Source organism: Balaenoptera physalus (genome assembly GCF_965194825.1).
Source record: "Balaenoptera physalus genome assembly, chromosome: 13".
In the NCBI taxonomy this organism is placed as follows: Eukaryota; Metazoa; Chordata; class Mammalia; order Artiodactyla; family Balaenopteridae; genus Balaenoptera; species Balaenoptera physalus.
This window is the reverse complement of record NC_138892.1, coordinates 60,458,589-60,479,225: the sequence shown is the minus strand read 5'-3', so window position 1 is coordinate 60,479,225 and position 20,637 is coordinate 60,458,589. Positions and strand designations below refer to the sequence as shown.

The 20,637-nt window shown below is 41.3% G+C and overlaps 1 protein-coding gene across 2 annotated transcripts in view; it reads right to left on the bottom strand.

Moving 5' to 3' along the window:
- Positions 1-20,637, bottom strand: part of LOC309641650 (uncharacterized protein) — a 134,627-nt gene that overhangs the window by 31,933 nt on the left and 82,057 nt on the right. The window contains exon 2 of one of the 2 annotated variants that reach the window (XM_082421902.1): positions 11,893-20,629. The exons of the other annotated variant lie outside the window; for it this stretch is intronic. Within the exon in view, the coding sequence (XP_082278028.1) occupies positions 20,623-20,629 (7 nt within the window). The 3' untranslated portion in view covers positions 11,893-20,622. Of the gene's footprint in view, positions 1-11,892; positions 20,630-20,637 lie in introns of those variants that run through there. 2 annotated transcript variants of the gene reach the window in all.

The window sequence follows — 20,637 nt, the reverse complement described above, 5'->3', positions numbered from 1 at the left end:
GTAAATGAATTAACTTGCTAAATGTGAACTGAAGAAAATTTTAGAAAATAATGGCTAAAGCCTCAAGGAAAGGAAGAAGAAATTGCTGTTTATTGGGCATCTAAACCAGGTATAAGTCCCAAAGTAAAGTTCTTAATGTTAAGTCAGTCTTCAAAATAAACCATCTGAAGGAGGTTCCAGATATTGTAAAAACCTATTTACACATTGTAGAAATGTGTAAATAAATATGACACCATGGCAAGTCATGTAAACTCTCTGAGCTTTTGTTTTCTCATCCATAGGATAAGACGACCGTGCCATTAGAAACCTGAAGTTGCTCTCATCTTAATGTTTTCATGAGCAGTAAATGTCCATTTTCTCTGACCGATTACACATATTTTGAAAAAAAAGAGTGAATGATGATTGAATAAAAGATAATAGATGAAGAAAAAGTGGACTACAAAGCATAAAATCAAGGGGGTGCTTTGTGTGGTTTCCTAATTACCAGTCAGCTATCTTAAGAAACTGGGTGCCTTCAATTTATCAATTTAGACGGCAATTTTCTAGGCCATGAACTTATTCTCTAGTGATAACCACCACAACATGTCTGGCAAGCCCGTAATCTCCATTTAGCTAAAGTAAACTTATCAAAGATCAAATTGAGAAATTGTGTTATTCCTAGAGTTGTGCCCTTCCCCCCTACTCTGCCCCTTAAGTGGGAAAGAATAGGAAGATGTTGATCATGCTGTTTACTTGATTGCAAATACAGCATGTTCTCTGTTATCCATATGGGTAATTCATGTTGTAGATGACTGACGAAAAATATTTCATATGAAGCTTGTTTCTCCATGCCAGTTTTATATTCCTAGTTTTCGGTGTGTGTGTGTGTGTGTATGTGTGTGTGTGGTGTGGCGTGTGTACACACACATATTAATGTATCTATATTTAAACAAACATATCAAGGTATGTATGTATATATGTGCATATATATTTGAAGGTATGTGTATATATATATTTTAATTGAAGTATAGTTGGTTTACAATGTTGTGTTATTTCAGATGTATAGCCAAATGATTCAGTTATATGTATGTCAGTAGGTCCTTGTTGTTTATCTATTTTATATATAGTAGTATGTGTATGTTAATCGCAAACTCCTAATTTATCCCTCCCCTGCAAAGGTACATATATTTAACACGTATAGATTATTACATGTTGAAAACACACACACACACACACACACACACACACATGCCTTTGAATGTACTCTGAAGTCAAATGGAACACTTTTTGGATCATTTAATTTTTGGCAAGTCTATAGCCTGAGTCTTTCCTTCATTAACGTAATGCTACTAGTAACTGAGCTAGGTTAGACACGGAAGAGAGGAGGCCGGCCGAGGCAGAGAGGCAGGAAAGAAGTGCAGGAGGCTCTAGCGTTCCCCGCTGGACCTGGAGGGGCAGCCGGATAAAGGTAAGGGCTCTCTCCTCCTCTGAGAGCTGGCCTCTGAGCTGATGCAGATCCAGGGCAGGCGGGCACGTGGCTGCCCTCAGAAGGCCGGGCACAGGCGCAAGCTGCTCGGGGACTCCTGGGGCAGACGCTCCCCTGGCTCCTGCTCAGCCCACTGCTGCCAGCCGGCGGCTTCCCTCCTGCCAGACCCCTGGGCGTGCTGATGGGAATGGCACAATTACCTAATCCCTGCCCAGGGAGATCTAGGACACATGCAGACAGATGGAGGAGCAGGGGGATTCAGAACTGTTCAGGATTGGAGGAGCAAAGGAGAAAAGCGCTGGGAGAGGTTTGCCTAATGGGCCAGACTTGAAAGGAGGTTCTAAAGTCTCCTTGTCTCCAAGCAGCTCCCAGGCAAGCTGTTTTCTCACCTGAACAGAAGCTCTGGAAGGAAGGACCTTGGCCTTCCCCTCACTGCTGGCAAATACGCTGAGAAAAGGCATTGACCCACAATGTCTGGGTTTCCAGAAGGAAGAGGAAGGATACATGGGTATGGAAAGAAACAGAATCTGGGAGAGTCAGAGCTCCAGGAAGGCCCACTGAGAGAGGCTGACAGAGTCAGAGATACAGAGATCAAGGCAGCAGTGCAAGCGCTCACCGTGTTTCCTTCCTTACTTCTTCCCTCACGCATTCTCACCCTCACTGCCCACTTAGGGCCCTCAGAATCTATCTGTCTGGACTCCTGCGATAGTGTTCTTTTAAAACTTCCAATCTTTTTGCACGCAATGTTTCTTTTCTTCGCGAATCCATCCTGATTGACTGACCACCTTAAAGTAAAGCCACAACCATGTCATTTCTTTGGTCAAAACCCTGCACTGGTTCTTCAACCACTGTAGAATGAAGTCCAAGCTTCCCAAGCCTAACATTTAAAGCCCGTGCACCACAACTGGTCTTGGTCTACATTTATATATCACTAATGATATATATATATATATATACGTATCACCCCATTCTCCCCACCTTCTCACCCTCCTACCTATACATCTGTGTTGCCTCTCTGGATTACTGCTCCTCTAATCAACATGAAGTGAAGTTGCTCCCCTGCCTTTGTTCCTGGCAATGCCTTTCTCCAGAGTGCTCTCTCCTCCATCTTCACTTGCTGAAATTGTATTTATCCTTCAAAGCCTAATTGAAATTCATCCTTGATAAAGCCTTTACCAGATATCCCTATAATAATTAGGACCACCTTCTTTATTTTATATTTATTTATTTATATGTATTTTATTTATATTATTGCCTCCTTCTTTCTTTATATTTATTTAATTATTGCCTCCTTCTTGCACTGCTCCCGGTGCAGTCCTTTCCATATAGTTAAGGAGAAGGTAAAGCAAATTTCTTTTTTCGGAGCACGTGAACACGTGCTGGGAATTGTGAAGGTAACTTTACATGCCCATGAACTCATACAACTTTGGGAAAAAAACTTTTTTTTTTTTTCCATTTTACAGATGATCAAAAGGAGGTTCAGATAATGTCCAAGTCTGCTCAACTCATAAGAAGGAAGTGATAACTTGTTGTCAGAGTGATTTTTGCACAGTAGATGTGTCAATGAAAAAGACTGTAAACATTTCCTGAGTTTTGTCTCCCCAATGTCCACTATGCTAAAGAACAAAAACTTGACTATAAAAAATTTATTTAGACAAAGCCAGACAGGCTGGTTGAAATAATATGGAGTTAAATACAGAGACCAATAAAAGCTGTTGAAGGAGTAGAGTTTTAAAAACAAACAAAACCAGAGGAACAGAAAAAAGGGCCAACATATAGGCTAAGTGAGACAGAGAGAAGGGAAGGAGAGAGAGGAAGTCTAAATGAACAGAATAAAGGCAAGATAAAAGGCACGTGGGTGCAATTTCCTCAAGTGGGACATCTCAAGTATTTTTAGATGTTGTCCCAGAGGACCTGGGGTCTCCATGGAGTTGGGGAGGTAGGTCCACTTCAGGAAACAGCCAGCTGCTGCCTCTGTTGTGCCTCAGGTAGGAGCATGTGTAATGATTCCTGCTGCACAAAAGGCTGGGCACCACCACGATCTCCACCAAGCCTCCCTGAAGATAGTCCCTGGTTACGTCTTCAGAGCAATAGAAATATCACCACGATAAATCGTTCTGGAGAAGAGCAAAGACTACAGGTCTCCCAAGTCCCCCCATTCACCAGAAGACTTATGTCACAACGTGAAAGTTTCCCTTTGGTCATTGGATATATCTTCTTTTTTTTTATAAATTTATTTATTTTATTTATTTATTTTTGGCTGCATTGGGTTTTCGTTCCTGCGCGCGGGCTTTCACTAGTTGTGGCGAGCAGGGGCTATATTTCGTTGCGGTGCACGGGTTTCTCATTGCAGTGGCTTCTCTTGTTGCGGAGCACGGGCTCTAGGTGCGTGGGCTTCAGTAGTTGTGGCATGCAGGCTCAGTAGTTGTGGCACTCAGGCTTAGTTGCTCCACGGCATATGGGATCTTCCCGGGCCAGGGCTCGAACCCCTGTCCCCTGCATTGACAGGCAGATTCTTAACCACTGTGCCACCAGGGAAGCCCTGGATATATCTTCTTTAATGACAAGGTACAGCGAACAAAAAATGGTTTACCGATGATGTGGGTGGATCAACTTCTCTAGCTCACAGAGCCATTGAGTTCTCACGATTTGTTTTGGGTTTGTGATCTGGACAAACTCTACGTGAATGCCTGGCTTCCCACATACTGTAATTGACTTTGGACAAGATTCATAAACTCCTAGAGCTTCAAAATCTTTATCTGCAAAATGATGACAATATCTTGCAAGATTTCTGTGACATTAAATATAATGATTACCTTACATGTATCATGAGGCCTGGCACATTATTAGTGATCAATAAGTGGTACTTTGCCATAGTCATCATCATCAACATCATTCCCTCCTACACAGGTGCGACCTCCATCACATTGGGCTGATGGAAAGAGAGACCAAGGAAGAGGCAGAGAAATGAGAAAAGGGGACCCGTGGGGGTACAAGTAGTAGTGGGTGATGACTGAAGCCATCAGAAGGAATTACTGGCTTGCAGTCTGGAGTGTGTGACTCAGCTGGAGCCTGAGTGCAAAGGGTCCCTAAGCAGAAGCATCAGGGACAGACAGGGGGCAGCTGACACCGTGTCCACCGTTGGCACAGTCCGACAAGATTTTCAAGGATAAGTGAAAAAAATGCAGTCCTGAGAGGGAGCACCGCTCAACCATGCTGCCCTGTTTTGGGGCAGCAGCTGCAAGCAGGGATAGCAGCTGCAGTTGTTCTCAGCAGCCTGGATTCCCAGGGAAAGTGGGCATCAGGCAAAGCAAAAGGGGGGAGAGATAAGCGTGGGGCAATGCCCTGGGTTCCCAGGATGGGACATTCCATTGCACAGAAATAAGGGGCTTGGGGTGACAAGGAAAGGGTGCTCTGAATGTGAAGTGACGCTCAGTGTTGACAGCAGGCTGATAGATCTTTGGAGAGAGCTAGACTGGGGGTCAAGAACTTTCTAACCATTTCTGCTCCTAGACTGTTGCATAAACATGAGCAGATAATAATCATAACAGCTAATATTAATTGAGTGCTAACCAGGCGCCAGGCAATGTGCTTCATTTTTTACATATATGAAATAATGTGATTCCTAGTACGATACTACGAAATCGGTGCTAGCACTGTCTGCATTTTACAGATGAAAATCTGAGGCACAGAGGGGGTAAAGCAGCTCTACCGGTTCACATAACAAGCAAGTGACAGATCTGAGATTGAACCCAAACGGTTTGGCACCTGAGCTTGCATTTTTATCCACCACTCTCTACCAGCACTGTCCAATAGAACTGTCTGCAATGAGGGAAATGTCCTATAACATCAAGCACTTGAAATGTGGCTGGTAAAACTGAGGAACTAAATTTTTAAATTTATTTAAGTATAATTAATTTCAATTTAAATAGCCTCATATGGTTAGGTCCTATACAATGGATAGCACAGATTTATATTATCTCTCTAAGGAGACAGATCTCTATCATTTTCAGTTGTTATTTTTTTCCATCTAAAAATTTGGGGTTTGTACACAGGGATGGAAAATATGTGAAGTGATTTCCACCACTTCCTCCATGCTTGCCCATATGGATGTCATTAATCAAGCAGGACTCTCTTTCTTACTGAACCTGGACCTTCCTCAGAATCCATCACAACACAAGACTCTAAGCAGTCACTGTGAAGGACTTAGACTCTTCATTTGATAAGAAAGGGGTCTCCATCTCTGGACCCTAAACAGTGTCCAAGGAAAGTACTAGGGTTAGGCATTGGAGGGAAAGAAGACATCTCTTCCAGCTCTTTGCATTCCAGCAGCACTGGTTTCTTTCCTCACCATCAGTTGTACCCACACCAAATTGCTTTTCACCCACATAACATCTTTCCCAACCCTTAAGCCTAAATCTGGGAGGCCCGTCATTTGCAGTGCACTCAAGTATTTAACTGGTTTTCTCTGAAGACCTGATCCAAGTCAATGTTTGCTGCACTGGATGTCTATTGTCTTATCAACAAATATGAATAGAGACAAAGGAACACTTTTTTTTTTCCTAAATATTATTTCTGAAGAAGTCCTCTACCAGCATCCATGGTGCATCTCTGCATAAAAGAAAGAGATTGGCAGATCAAAGACAAGGGAGATGCTATTTCTTGCAAACTCAAGGGAAGTAACAGCTCTCCAGATAATTCTTGAGCTAGAATTTTTGTTTTGAGCCTTGAAATCACCTGAATAACCTACCCTTGGCATCAGCCTAAGCCTCTAGAAACTCCAAGGCCTTATTTGACAGGTATTTTCCTAGTTGATTCCTAACTAACTTATTCTCTCTTTGCCGAATGATCTTCCAGCTCCCCTGCCTTCCCTTGGTCTTTTGCCTGCCAAACTCCTACTTACATTCAAGATGCAGCTTGGATGTCACGTGCCCCGGGAAGCTTTTTTGATCCTGCTCCTAACACACACAGCTCCCAGGCTGGACGGGGTTCCCCTGCTCTGTGAGCTAATAGCTCCTCTGCTCACTCCCACAGAGTGTTACCCTCCCACCTCTATGGAACATCTAAGTCACTCTGCTGTGCTCCTGTGCTCCTAAATCCATCTCCCCTGAAGACTGTTGGCTCATCAATAGTAGGAAGATAAATTACAAACCTCTGTCCCTAGCACCTCACAAAGAGCTTGATATATGGCAAGAGTTAATACATACTCATTGAGTGGACAGAAGAATAAATGACTGAGCTAGAGAGAAGATCAGACTCATGTGGCAGAGGAGATCAGTGCTACTGACAGACCAACCCCAAGGTCAGGAGCAAGGGAGCCTGTTCCCTGGCCAAGCTGACCTTTTCTGTGCTGAACAGAATAATCAAGGACAGACTCTCTCTTCCTCGTTCCTTGACACCCCCATAAAATTCCAGTCATTCTAATTTTATCCTCACATTTGCCTCCCCCTCTCCAGCCCCCAATCCTGCACAGTTCCAAAACACTTGGCTTCTCTCTCCCTCTGCCCCAATTGTTCCTCTTTCTATAGCATCGGAATCTCATTGTCATGCCTGCCCTATTCCCTCCTGACCTCTCAACCGCCCATTGTTAGATGTCAGGAGGGCCCGGGTGGCAGCTGGGCCCCAGCAGGGCAGACCTGGTGTCCCTGGGGGCATCCCTGGCAGGTGCTGGAATACTCAACAGCCGGGCCTGATGTCACCACCCCCATCCTCTTCTGTAGGTTCCCCGCCCCCTCCCACCAGCTCCAACCCCCTTTCTCAGGAACTGTTAGAGACTGAATGATCAGCATGGCCAGGTAGAGGCTTAATCAAAGAAAACAGTTTGATTTTTTCTCTGAAAAAACTTCAGGCCTGTCCTCTGGGCTATTTGTACTCTTGTGCATATCTTTACTCAGTCAGACCTCCTGTGTGCTATTAGCCTAGGTACTATTAGCTGAAAGCATCCCCAAATACCAGATTCCAACTCTGAACGTTTTTGGTTACCTCTGTCTGCAAAACTCTCACTACCACATCTTCTGAGACCATCAAATGTTGGTTCAGTCATTCAAAGCTATACTCAGTGCTAATCTTACAAGATAGCCTCTCCCAATTCCAGCGTCTCTCTTCCCTTCTGTGGCCCCTTCAAGCACCTTGATGTTCCTCTGCCACACCCTGGGTCCACTGTTTCCTCACTGTAGACAGTAGTATGCGGGGTATATCCAACAAACCTAGTTCAGTGCTTGACACATAGGAACTAAATACTATGTACCAGTTATAATCCAGTTATGAAGTTTACCCTCATAACTTCATTTAGCTTGAGTCTCACAATAACCCACTGCAGGGATATTATCATCCCCATTTTACAGATTAGGAAGCTGAGACTCTGCACTTACCATTTGCCCATAGTTATACAGCCTGTTGGTGATAGAACGAAGGCTTGGTTTTTGTGGTCTTACATTACATGATTTTCTACTTAAGTTCATTAAATATTCAATTAAATTTTATTGATTGAATTCTTAAGGTCTAGTGATAACACAGATGCCAGGGACACAGACCGAATAGGAGAATAGAGAGGTTCATATATTAGCAAGAATTTTCCCAGTTTTAAGAGGGAATACTGTTTATCTTCCTGAATGCCAAGAAAGGAAAAGGAAATTCCTATTTACATGGGCTTGGATTAAGTAGACCTCTAAGAAGGTAGAGAGATGTATGGAAAGATCAGTTTTAAAATTCTTTCACTTCCTCATTTAAATTCTTCGTAACCATGTCTTATCCTCACCTCCAATGACATCGATACCAATGCCAAGTAATAAATGACACTCATACTCAGCAAGAGAGCTTTTCCATTAAATAGAAACTCTGTACACTTTATTTTGTCCTACCTTCATCTTACCCTTTACACCCTGCACTCTGAAGTCTGTAGGCCTTCGTATTTGGCAAAGGTGATACTCACTAACATGGATTTAATTCCTGAAGTGGGTCTGGTTTATAAGCTGTTCACTCCAAGCCTCCTCAAGGCACTAATGTGTGTGATTAAGATCGTTAGTCGGGATTCAACTCTAAACTTTCAGTCTTGGTTGGAGACTTAGTTATCCTTCTCCTCACCTCGCTCTTTCACCAGAGGATTCTGGCTGATTCATTAAGGTGTGGGGCATGTGAACAAAGGAGGTTTCTGCTGGAAGTGAAGAAGATGAGACATCGAGCGTGGTGGTTCTCTTCCAGTTCCCAACAAAGAGGACTGTGGGGTCTTAGTCTCACCTGCATATTCATGTTTGTTCAAGGAGGTAGTCACGCAATTAATAGGGTAATTCCTCAATAATTTGTTCTCTGGGGAAGGCTGCTGCCTCACTTGGGGCTTCCACAGTTAAATGTTCAGATTCCACTTTTGCATTTGAATCATTCCCAGAGCTGGGAAACAGACAACTTGTTGAGTCCCTGGGGCAAGAGAATAGTTTTTTAAAGACAGGTGATAGCTGGAAGCTAGTGATTCTGGTCAGAGGACATATAAACCCTTCACAGCTAGGAGCTGCTCCCCTGCCAATGCCTTGCCACCCCCTTAGGTCTTGAAGTATAGCTCTCCTCCCAGATACTCCCCATTCCTACACCAGCATATTGTAGATAAATGTAGTTTTGTAAACCAAGTTATGTTTTTAATAAGTGGCAGTTAATTTGTCACTTGAATGACTAACGTATTGGAAAAATTTTAAAACGCAGAATCTTCTAAAGCCAACCTTCCTTATTTTCCTCTTTTGTTCCTTTCTTAAAAGAGTAATTATACATTGAGGCTTCCTTAAAATGAGTCAGACCTTTATATATGTAATTATTCTGACATGGCTTTCTAATTCTTAAAACTTCTGTTATCAACAATTAGTGATGCCGGTTGTATGCATATTGTCCATTGCTTCAGTTTCCATATTGGAAAATAGCGGGGGGATGAGTCTCTGTTCCTCCATACCAAAGAAGACTAGCCCAATAATCATTGTGCATTCTTCTAGAGAAGGGGAAGGATGCTTTTCTAGGCAGCCAGGGATGATCTTTATACTAGGGATGGACAGCTAGTTAGATCAGGGAAAATGTCTGAGGTTCAGAGGAAAGATTGTGGTGCTGTTTCCAGCTGCCCTTCTGCTTCCAAACAACCTACTCGCCTGTATCCATAACGTTCATATTACATTTTGATTTCTAGCATGCAAGAGATGGATTCGTATGATCCATGTTAATTAGTACGTAGCAACAACTGACAACAGTGTTTGACATTACCAGCCATCTTCACAGTATTTGATACCTATTAGGTGTTCAACAGTATTTTTTGAATTAATGGATTATATGGTTAATTTTTAGTTCTATTCAAATACATTTTTCACTGATGCAATGCTCCCTCCTTTCCTATTTATTTTACCCTCACAATAACTCTGAAAGATAGGCAACGGATATGGGCTATTCAACTATCAGCCCTGAGTACCGCCTGGCACATGATTCTTCTGGCACATGGTTAGTTCTTTTCTGTCCTGGATGGCACACTGCAGTGTATGAGCTGATCAAACCAATAGCATCACTAAAATGCCAGTTTTTTCCCCTCTAAAAGGCCTCTTTTTTTTCTCTAGGACATGTATAAAATGTACAAAATGAAGGTAGAGGAGATTACTTCATATCCCTCTGCAATCATCCTCCTAGAAATCATTCCTCAGGATTATGTTCTCTTCCCAGCTCATCCCAGGTTTGCAATGGGGCATCTCTCATTTTATGGGACTCATGGAAATGACCTGATGCTGTTCCTGAAGATTGATATCAGAGAGCATGTAAATTGTCACAGGCTATACTCTCTTCTACTCTTGAGTATCTTCCTCCTAAAGCCACCCCCTGAAGACTTAGGTAAATTAAAATCTAAATAATATTAGAGAAAAAAATTGAAATTATCCTCTACAAATGAGTGTTCTTATAGGCCACGGGAAAAATACTCCAAAGCACGTCATCAAATGCCCCCTTCTCAATGTTCCTAGTTTCTAAACTCATTCCCTGGAGAGAGGGGCTGCCTTCCCTGGCCTAGGCAAAGGGAGAGAACGTGATCCGTATTGAATACCACGCCAATTGACTGAACTACTCTCCGGAAAACTTTGCTATTGATTTGCTTTGCAGAGCTTTTATAGAGTTTACTTTACAAGACGTAAACTACTTCCTATCCACATTTTTCTGGGGGGGGGGGGAAATAAAAAAATGGGAAACTTCTGGGGAAGCATTTAGGTAAGGATGAGAAAAACAGGTTTCTTATGAAAGGACTACAGGCTGTATCCATCCCCTCAAAGCCAGTATAGATCCTCCTTTTCTAACTGCTTTAACAAGGAGACATTCTATTCTTCAGACAGATTCTAAAACTTCTGACTCACCAGTTGTGATTTCTTTTTTCCCCTGAAGCATATGCTAAACTTGCTCTTTATTTTCATGTTCAGCCATCTACTGAACACTGTAGGCTTTAGGCATACACAAATAATGATCAGTTTCCTGACACTGATGAACCACTATCCCCTCTGGCCTACTCCTTCTCTAATCCCCAATAATCAAAATGTCTGGCACGTGGTCTGTCTTCATCAAATCTTTGTTGCTAGGATGGTCACAGGATGGCTGGCATAGGTCTAAGTGCTGTGTCCTCCAAAATTCCACCCAAAATCTGGAAGGAAATGGGTTGTGGGTAGGGAATAATGCTCTTCTTTACTTTCTTTTTCTCTTTTAATCCATAAAAAGAAAAATCCAGGAATCTACCCGGCAGAATTCCTTTTATGTTTCATTGGCTAGAATTGGATGATCTACCCATCCCGAGCTGGAAGACAGACTAGACCCTTGTATTTTTAACTCTGTGTCCCCTGAGGCAGACTCACATGATTGGGAACAAGGGGAAATGGGAGTAAAGACTGAGTAGGCAACCAACAGTATCTGCCAGAGTAACATTCAGCCAAAGCTTGTGATGACTTTATAGTTTATAAAGGATAGTAAGTTTTTCATTTATGAATTTTTTTTATTGAAGTATAGTTGATTCACAGTGTTGTGTTAGTTTCAGGTGTACAGCAAAGTGATTCAGTTGTACATATAAATGTATATATATAGTTATTCTTTTTCAGGTTCTTTTCCATTACAGGTTATTAAAAGATATTGAGGGCTTCCCTCGTGGCGCAGTGGTTGAGAATCTGCCTGTCAATGCAGGGGACACGGGTTCGAGCCCTGGTCTAAGAAGATCCGACATGCCCCGGAGCAACTAGGCCCGTGAGCCACAATTGCTGAGCCTGTGCATCTGGAGCCTGTGCTCCGCAACAAGAGAGGCCGTGATAGTGAGAGGCCTGCGCACCGCGATGAAGAGTGGCCCCCATTTGCCGCAACTAGAGAAAACCCTCGCACAGAAACGAAGACCCAACACAGCCATAAATAAATAAAATTAAATTAAAAATTAAAAAAAAAAAAGATATTGACTAGAGTTCCCTGTGCTATACAGCAGGTCCTTGATGTTTATCTATTTTATAATAGTACTGTGTATGTGTTAATCCCAAACTCCTAATTTATCCTTCTAGTAATTTGTTCATTTTATCAGGAGAATTATTTTTTTCACTTGGGAATTTTTTTACACGTAAATTTTCATAAACTGTGTAAATTTGATCCATTGCTATTTAAATTATGTAGATTTTTCTATTAGGAAAAAAATGTCCTCAGAGACCTGGCTGTATTTTATTATCTTTGAAGTAAAATAAAAGTGGGCTAGTAAAACAAAAAGTGGTTATTGCAGACTTAAATCCAAACACAACTGGTTTCCTCAGCAGTTGCCCCGGGAAACATATTGAATAAGACAGGGTAAAAGAAAAAGAGAGCTGTGAGCAGTGCCATCCATTTTCCAACACTGTTCTAGAAAGTGAAGTTCACTAGCTATAGACTGCAGAAAATTTTTTCTTCTTATGAAGATTGTGTTAACATCATCTCATTGCTGAAGTTCCTTAAATATTACGAAGAACAATTCACCAGTCAGATTTTAAACTTTACTTGGCACCGTGATGTATACTTTGTCTGGGTCTGGAGGCTTGAGTTCATTTAACACAACTCAGTGTTCTCTTATAGTCTTTTTTTCCTGTTATGAACTTTAATTTCACCTTCAAACTTTTTATTTTTCTATACTTTCCAGACTGTAGTTCTTGGTGGAGCCATCAGGAGTGGCATTCTGCCTTCTCTCTGATACTTGTTAACATTACTACATCTTCACCAAGCAGTGTCTTCTTTATTTATATTCTTTCTCAAAACTTAGCTCATTCTCAGTCTCTTTTCTACATTTATGGTCTATATTTATGGCCATAATATTCTTTTGTGAACAAGCTTAACTATAGGTGCTTTATTCCAAATGCTATGTAGATTTCTTTTGCATTTTTTCAAAGGATTTTTATCATCATATTGTTTCTTTGTAAACCTAGAGAAGTGGAATTGAGGTTTGTACCCTTAGAATTAATACTTGTTCTGATACATATTAGGTCTATAATCTTGGTTGAATCATTGGACATTTGTTTATCAGTTCAGTCTTTATAATTTGTTTTTTCTTTTTTTGATACTATAATGATTTGAGATCATTTTAAAGTTTTCCTTACAACTGTGTGGGCTTCTACGGTCTAGGATTTTACTCTTTATTGTAAACAATTCAAATACAAAAATGCGTAAAGTAAAAAGAAAAACTTATAATCCAATGCTCATTGCCGATAACTCGGGGGGGGGGTGTGTGTGTGACTGTGTGTGTGTGTGTGAAATAAAAAGCAATCTATACATAATGGTCTAGTATTTAAGGGAACTTTGTATTATTCTCTATTTCTAATGATGGCTTTAGGATTCCTCTTATTTGTTTTTTGGAGTCATTTTGTCTTATGTACCCTTATAGCCAACTTTCTTCTCCTCTCCCCTTTACTGACTGTCAATAATCATTTTCCCTTAGCTTCTGTGAGTTTACCTAGTTTAGGATTGCTGACTCAATTTTGGCTGGGGAGTTTGGGCTCTCTGACCCATGGTAATCTTTACCTGGTCTCTAGCTCTCCTTGGCCATGCCTAAGGTCTCAATCCTGGATCTCTCCCCTTCTATAGACAAGCCACTGCCTCACAGGTCTGATATGACAATGACTTCCCCAGGCAACAGTACCCCACTTTCCATCCCCATCATGGGTTTCCCATGGGGGAACATATCGTGCATCTCAAGTAGTTTAGAGTCAGGGGATACCTTAGGGATAAAAAAACAGACACAGAGAGTTTAGGTTATTTATCAAGAGTCACAGATGTTATGAGTGGGAGAGCTGTGTCTAGACTGAAGTTTCCAGGACTCTTCCCATGCAGGCCCTGCTGATCCTGAGTATATGTGGGCAGCAAGGTGAAGGGTAAAGGCAGCAGCAAGGATGCACTACAGTTACTAACGGAGCCTGTATGCTAGGTGTCTTCTGTCACGTTTACCTTTTGTTCTCATACTTTAACCAGAATATTTTAATTTAGGAATTCCAACATGCTTCACTTCTATAAAATGTATTTCCTTTTAAAAATGTGTGTGTGTGTGTGTGTGTGTGTGTGTGTGTGTGTGTGTGTGTTTCATGGTAAGGGCTAGCATAAAATGAGAAAGCAGCTAAGCTAAGTCCTCTGACAAATAGAAAGTACCACACCAGATATAAGACTGGACAGACACAGAGGAGGTGAGATCAGGTGTGACTGCTGTTATGGTGAAGCCATGACTCACACCTTATGCTACATACGTCAAAGTAGACAGTGCTAGACTCACTGTGAATGTTTTCTGCACATTCAGGCAGAAAACTTAGTAAAACCAGAAAATTGGGGGCAGAGGGATGCTCATTTCTGTGAGATCAACTTTGGAGACTGTCATGGGTTCTGGCATTAGAACTCTTGGGTTTGAATCCTAGATCTGTCCTTTACTGTTTCTTTTTGGACCTTAAGCAAGTTACGTAATATTTCTGGGACTCAATTTTCTCATCTTTAAAATAGGTGTAATAATAGTACCTCCCTCAAAAGGCTATTATGGAAATTAATTTAACTAATGCATGTAACAGTTAGTTGGTGAACTATTGCTGTTATGACTCACAGCGGTGGTGAACAAAATAAAGGAGAATTTATCTTGATTCTATTGGAATCTTAGGAACTAATTATAAACCTCTTTATTTTACAGATTACAGTGCTGAATCCCAGAAAGGGGACATAATTTTTCGAAATTTATTCTGATAATTAATAATAGCATTAGCTCAGGGCATTTTTGTTACCTAATTCATTCTTTTATATAAATTAGAATAAGTTTGCTCTGGGAGACATGTCTCCGGGCAATTATCTTCCAAAGAAGGTCAGTCCTTTGAAGTAGGACCTATAAAATTGGGGACTTCTGTATTAAGTAAAGCAGCCCTCTCTGACTGAGTTCAACTGGCTAGTAAAACTCTTTCACCTTGCCCCTGAGTTTCTCACCTTTTCTTGAATTTAGATGAGATAATACATACTTTTTTTTTTTTTTTTTAACGGCGTTCTGCCTAGGAATAAGAGAGATTTGAACAAGATCATGCAGGTCATCTCAGTCCTAGGCTGTTTGTGGATAACAGCCCATATAAACTTTTGATGCAAACCTGTAACAGAGCTGGAAGAGGACCAATCGGCTTAGAGACCCAAAGAAAGGAGTAAACATCACCCAAAGTCAGGGGATTTAGAACCAAATGTCCTCACTTCTAATTCACGTAAAGTCCTACCTTGTTCTCTGCCTTTTTACCTTCAACATCTTTGTTTACCTAGTTTCCATTCATAGGCTTCCTACTTGCTAGACTCTGGAATCAGATCTGGTAACAGTCAAGAACAATAACGGACTCTCTGTGTGTGTTTTCCATTGAGTTAAGCTGGTTGGGAACTTCTTCTGTTTGGGGTCATCTGATTGCAAATACTTAAAACTAAGTTTTCAAATACCTCTGTATTGCACCCAATTTCTTAGGAACATCAGTTTTCTGCTCTGTTCCTCAATGATCAAGTTTCTTTTCTGGGACTCCATTCCTCTGATAGTCACTGTGGCTCCAGAACTATTGCTAGACCCTGCCAAGGAGGTCCACCAGAACTGTGGAGCCAACTGAATGATTGTTAATTGAATATCCATAGATAATTTACCTACCCACCAATTCTACTTGTGTACACACTCTGGGACTTTGACTCAATTTAAAACTTAGTGTGCATATGTATATATACATCTTTCTTGTTCTTTCTGCTGTAAATGATCTTTTGAAGTCTACCCTATGGTTGTACTCATATTCCTGCTTACTGGTCCCTAAATAATCAGTTCCATCTGTCTTCCACAGTCCTACCTTTACCTTCACCTAATCTTATAGGTCTTTCTAGGTTCTTAGCCATTTTCCCCACTAATCTGATACTTCTGCTGGGTTTTTAATATCAAGTTATAAAATCTCATGGTCTTTTTATCCCTCATATGTAGAAGGTAGAAACCTAAGGCATCTGTGTAAGTTTGGGGGATAATTTGGAGAATTTCATGTTCCCACTGTGGATGATACAATGGTGTCTCTTTAAGAACCCCCGATCCCTGTTTATTTCTTTGTTTTGTTTCATTTTGTTTGTTTCTCTTTCTATTCTTATAATATTTGCTGTGCTAAAAAGTTCGTATTTGGATGTATTTGTTCTTATTTACTGGCTCCTTTTGTGCTTACTTAAAGTAAGTTTAACAGATGAACACAACCTTTGTATACACAAAAATCTAATGGAGCTGTAAAATATTCCTCCCACATTCTCCTAAAATTAAATTCCTCTCAGTCACTTGGAAACCCAAGAGAGGAGGGAAGTTGGATCTTTCAAAGAAACTGGATTAGGAAAAAGAGAACAGTAGGTTGCATCCTCATATTGCCTTTAGGCTCTGTTGGCTCTAACTTTAAAACTACAACTTCAGCTAGGAGGTGGCAGCATGGACATCAACATAGTGCTTCCCAGGAACTTCAGCTTCCACAGGTTCTGTGGAAGGGTCATATTTACAAAGTCATTGGTAAAGGAGGGCATCCCCTATCTCTCCACACTGTGCCCATTTTATACACAGGACTCCTTCAGCTCATCTCTAAATCTTACTCTAGTCCCTGAATTCTCTGTGAGGCAAACAACTTGAGGCTTATCCAAGACTGAGTTTAATGTTTTTATTTTGTGTGTGTGTGTGTGCTCTGTTTTCACCTAACCCTTAGGGAACAGGGTTTAGAACAGCTTGTTGTGTATACAGAGCCTTCTACACTTAGAACAAAATTAATTCTACCAGATGTTAATGAAAAGGTTGTTGTAACTCCTTTAGCATTTAGTTCCTCTCCTTGGATTAAGGTGAAGGCAGAGATATGGTTTATTATTATTTTTTCATATCTCTGTATTTCTCTGGATCTAGCAAAAATCTGGTGCAGAGAAGTAATATGTAGTTTATGAATTCAGTAAACAATTGGTTAAGTGGGCTCTTAGGCATTGTCGATGGAGGCTAAGTGGAGAAAACCTTGGCCTGACCTCTAAAGCATCTGTCATAGATTATACCCACCATAACTGTATGCAACCTTATTTTGTAATAGAAAATAACCAAGCCAGAACTTAGATCAATGCCTGATGCATCATAGATGTTTAATAAATGTTTGTTCAATCATAAGTTTGATTTGCACAGCAAATTTTAAACTCAAAGTAGGAGAAATGGAGTGGGCTGTAGCAAATGTGCTGAAGAGGTTGTCAAAGCAACAGTTGCATTGGACAAAGTTAAGCAGACAAGGAAGATTTTATTCGAGGCTACTGCAATAGAGGAGAAAGGCCAGAACTCAGTCTGAACTCAATTCTGCTAAAACAAAGGGTGGGAGGGTTTTTAAACACTGGGGTGATCTAGTGGAAAAGTAGAGGGAGACATTAGGGGGAAGTCATAAGCCATCTGTTTGCTAATTAGCTTTATCCAGAGTAAAAATAAGCTCTTCATATCTCTAAGAAAATAGTTTTGCAACGTAGAGCAGGCAAGCCTCCCACTGAAGTAAGGCTCCTACCTTCTTCCAGGGACTGGGAAATAGGGGTACTATCTTCCTTGATGACTACATTTCAAAGAGATGGCTTCCAGGTCCTTAAGAAAGACAGTATTCGATGGTAAAACTAGGCAAGGGGCCGTTAAAAATTATATTTACATCTCAGGGGGCAGAAAAAGAATTTACAGTTACAAGTTTTCTAAAGAAAACACTAAGAAAATGGAGGTCAGGGGCCTAGGGTTCGGAAGAAGCCCGTCTAAACTTTAGTCAAGCAGATGGGAAAGTTAAAGCTGTCTTGTCAAGGTCTCAAATAAAACCCATGACTTAGTTGAACTTGCCCTGTTTTGAGTGTCAATCCTGCTGGCTTTTAGACACAGCTCCTTTTTAAGTCCTTTTGTAGCTCTGGCCATGTCACTTAACTTCTCTAAGCATTCTTTAGGACAGCCAAGAACCGCAGTAACTGTTCCAGCTCCTTCACCGGTCTATTGTGAGGATCTCATCCCACGGATCAGAGAATGCTTTGTAAATTAAAGTGTTGCACTGTTGTACTGGGAGGAGGGGGCTGAAATTATTCTATTTTCTTAAGATTTGGGAAGTCTGTGGCTCTATCTCAGAGCCCTCAAGTGTATTTTCTGCATTATGGGAATTTCTACCTGAGCCTTTGCTTGTGTCACTCATGAATCAGAGAAGTCACCTTGAGATCTCCTTGTCAAACCTCATAATTTTATGTGAGTGGAGACCTAGCTCTTTAACAAGGAAGGAACTTGCCCTTGGCCATACCTAAGTCGTAGCAGAACCTAGGACTCCTGACTCTATTCACTGCACAATAATGTGTAAAATATTCACTGAAAAACTAAGCCTTTTCCCTCAGAAGCAGTTCTGAACGCCCCACTCTCTAGTAAGCCACCTTTACTACCCTCCAATCTTTGTCTGATTGCTGCTTTGACAATGTTAAATTGTTTCTGCTGCCAGTTATCCAAGGTTGCCTTTCCCGTGTCTCTGTGTCCTGTTGTGGCCTTGGATATCCAGAAACAGGGCAGACTGGCCACACAGAAATGGGATTGCTTTTCTGGGCTCTAGGACACTGATCTCTGCTTATCTGCCATGGTTTTCCCCTTCATCTCCCAGATGAGAGTGACGATTTGATGATTTGGAGGGCCTGATGAGAGAACTGCAGCAATCTGGACAGTGTGACCCCGAACTTGATCCCTATAGGCCCTGCAGGCTAATCCCTACCTCGGCTTTCCCGGTCCCCATCTCAGGAGGTCAGGCAGTGAGGTTGCTGATGTTGGTGTGGGAGCAGGATTTTGAGCTTCCCTCTCTGTCAGCTGGTGTCTGTTTTCACGACAGATGGTGGGTGGTGACGTGGCTCTATTGTCCTCCCTTGCCTGCCCTGGAGGGAGATTTCCTTTGCCAGCAAACGTGCTGTACTTCCAGAGGAAATAGCATCTGCCTCTGAGGACAGGTCCAGAAGGCATCCCTACTCTCTCTCCACCACATCCCTTGGCCTGAAAGTAACTCTTCACTCATTTAAGGCCCAAAGAGTAACCTGTTGTTCTCAAGCAGCTTTCATGGCTGCAACAAAGGAACAAGTTTAACCTCCCAAAAGAGTCAATGAAGTTAGGTGTGAGGAGGGATTTTTTGAATCTAGGGGTTATTAGATATGACTCAGTGAGCTCAAAAATTTCAAATTTGTTCATAATCAAACCTGCCTCTCTACTACATATTCTTCTTTTCTGATACTCTCTCCTCCTGTCCTAATACTGCTGTAGTTTCCCCTAAGATTGTTCAGAAGAATTTTTAATTTTAGATAGTGGAAAATGCGAAGTATTTTATGGAGAACTTTCAGAGAGCTCAGTAGTGCTTAAATTTTTGCACGCATCAGAATTGCTTGGTATGTGCTTGTGCGGAGTGGTGGAGGGAAGGGTAGGAGAGCTTGCTAAGATGCCGATTTTAGGGCTAAAACCTTAGAGTCTTATTTAGTAGGCATGACTACTCTGGCATGTGTATTTTTGGTAAGAACAACAGTGACGATAAAGTTGAAAAATATTTCCTAGGTTTTCAGACTGAGGCTATTCATTTAGCAGATTAAAAAAGTATATTGAGGGAGAAGAAAATGGAGAAATGTTTGCAAGCCTTGTTGCTAATGGAGGATAGAGGGAAGAGGAAAGAGACACGTAGTTAAATAAGAGAAGAAAGAAGAGGATTTTGCGAACTAAAGGGCTCAACCGCTTGTGAAAACAGGAAGCCCTGGAGAGCTTAATTAAGATGAAGACTGAGGTGGAGGAATCTGGCAGTCCCCACCTATTGTAATATACTTAGGATGCAGAGCCATTTCAAAATAATACTATTAATGTTTTCTTTGGATCAAACTAGAAAGAAAATGAAAACTGTCCTGGTTTATGGAAGATGCTGAGCTTAGGGCCTAAAACTTGGAACTCTACTTCAGGATCATGTAGATCGTAGGGCTTTGAGATACCCCTGCTCTCACGCAGCTACTGGAATAATATTAATGAAAAAATAATAATTTATACTTACAGAGTGGTATAGTAGTTAGGATAGCAGCTTTTAGTTACTGTATCAAATAAGTCCAAAATATTTGTGACTTAAGGTAGAAGATTATTTTTCCTTTACAAAAATTCTAGGAAGTGCGACCAAGAATAGCAGGGTAACCACACAGTTTTCAGGGACTCAGGATCCTTCTCTCTTGTTTTGCTGCCATCCTAAATGAGCAGCTTTAAAAAAAAATTATTTTATTGAAGTATAGTTGATGTACAATGTTATGTTAGCTTCCGGTGCACAGCAAAGTGATTCAGTTATACATATATCTAATAGTTTGCGTCTGCTAATCCCAAACTCTCAATCTATCCCTCCCCCACCCCTCCTCCCCCTTGGCACCCACAAGTCTGTTCTCTATGTCTGTGAGTCTCTAAACATGCAGCTTTTATTCATCTCTAAGATGGTTACTCTTGCTTCTGCCATCGTTGTCACATTCCAGCCAGAAGGAAGGACAGCGATGGTGGGGGGAGTGTGGGTAGAGAGAAGAAAAGGTGGGCACAAGCTTGCTCTTGGAGAATGATCTGTAAGTTACATACACCAGTGACCTGAACGTAGTCACACAGCCATGCATAGCCGTGAGGGATGTTGAGCCACCATATGCCCAGCTTCACCTTATATTCTAGGTAA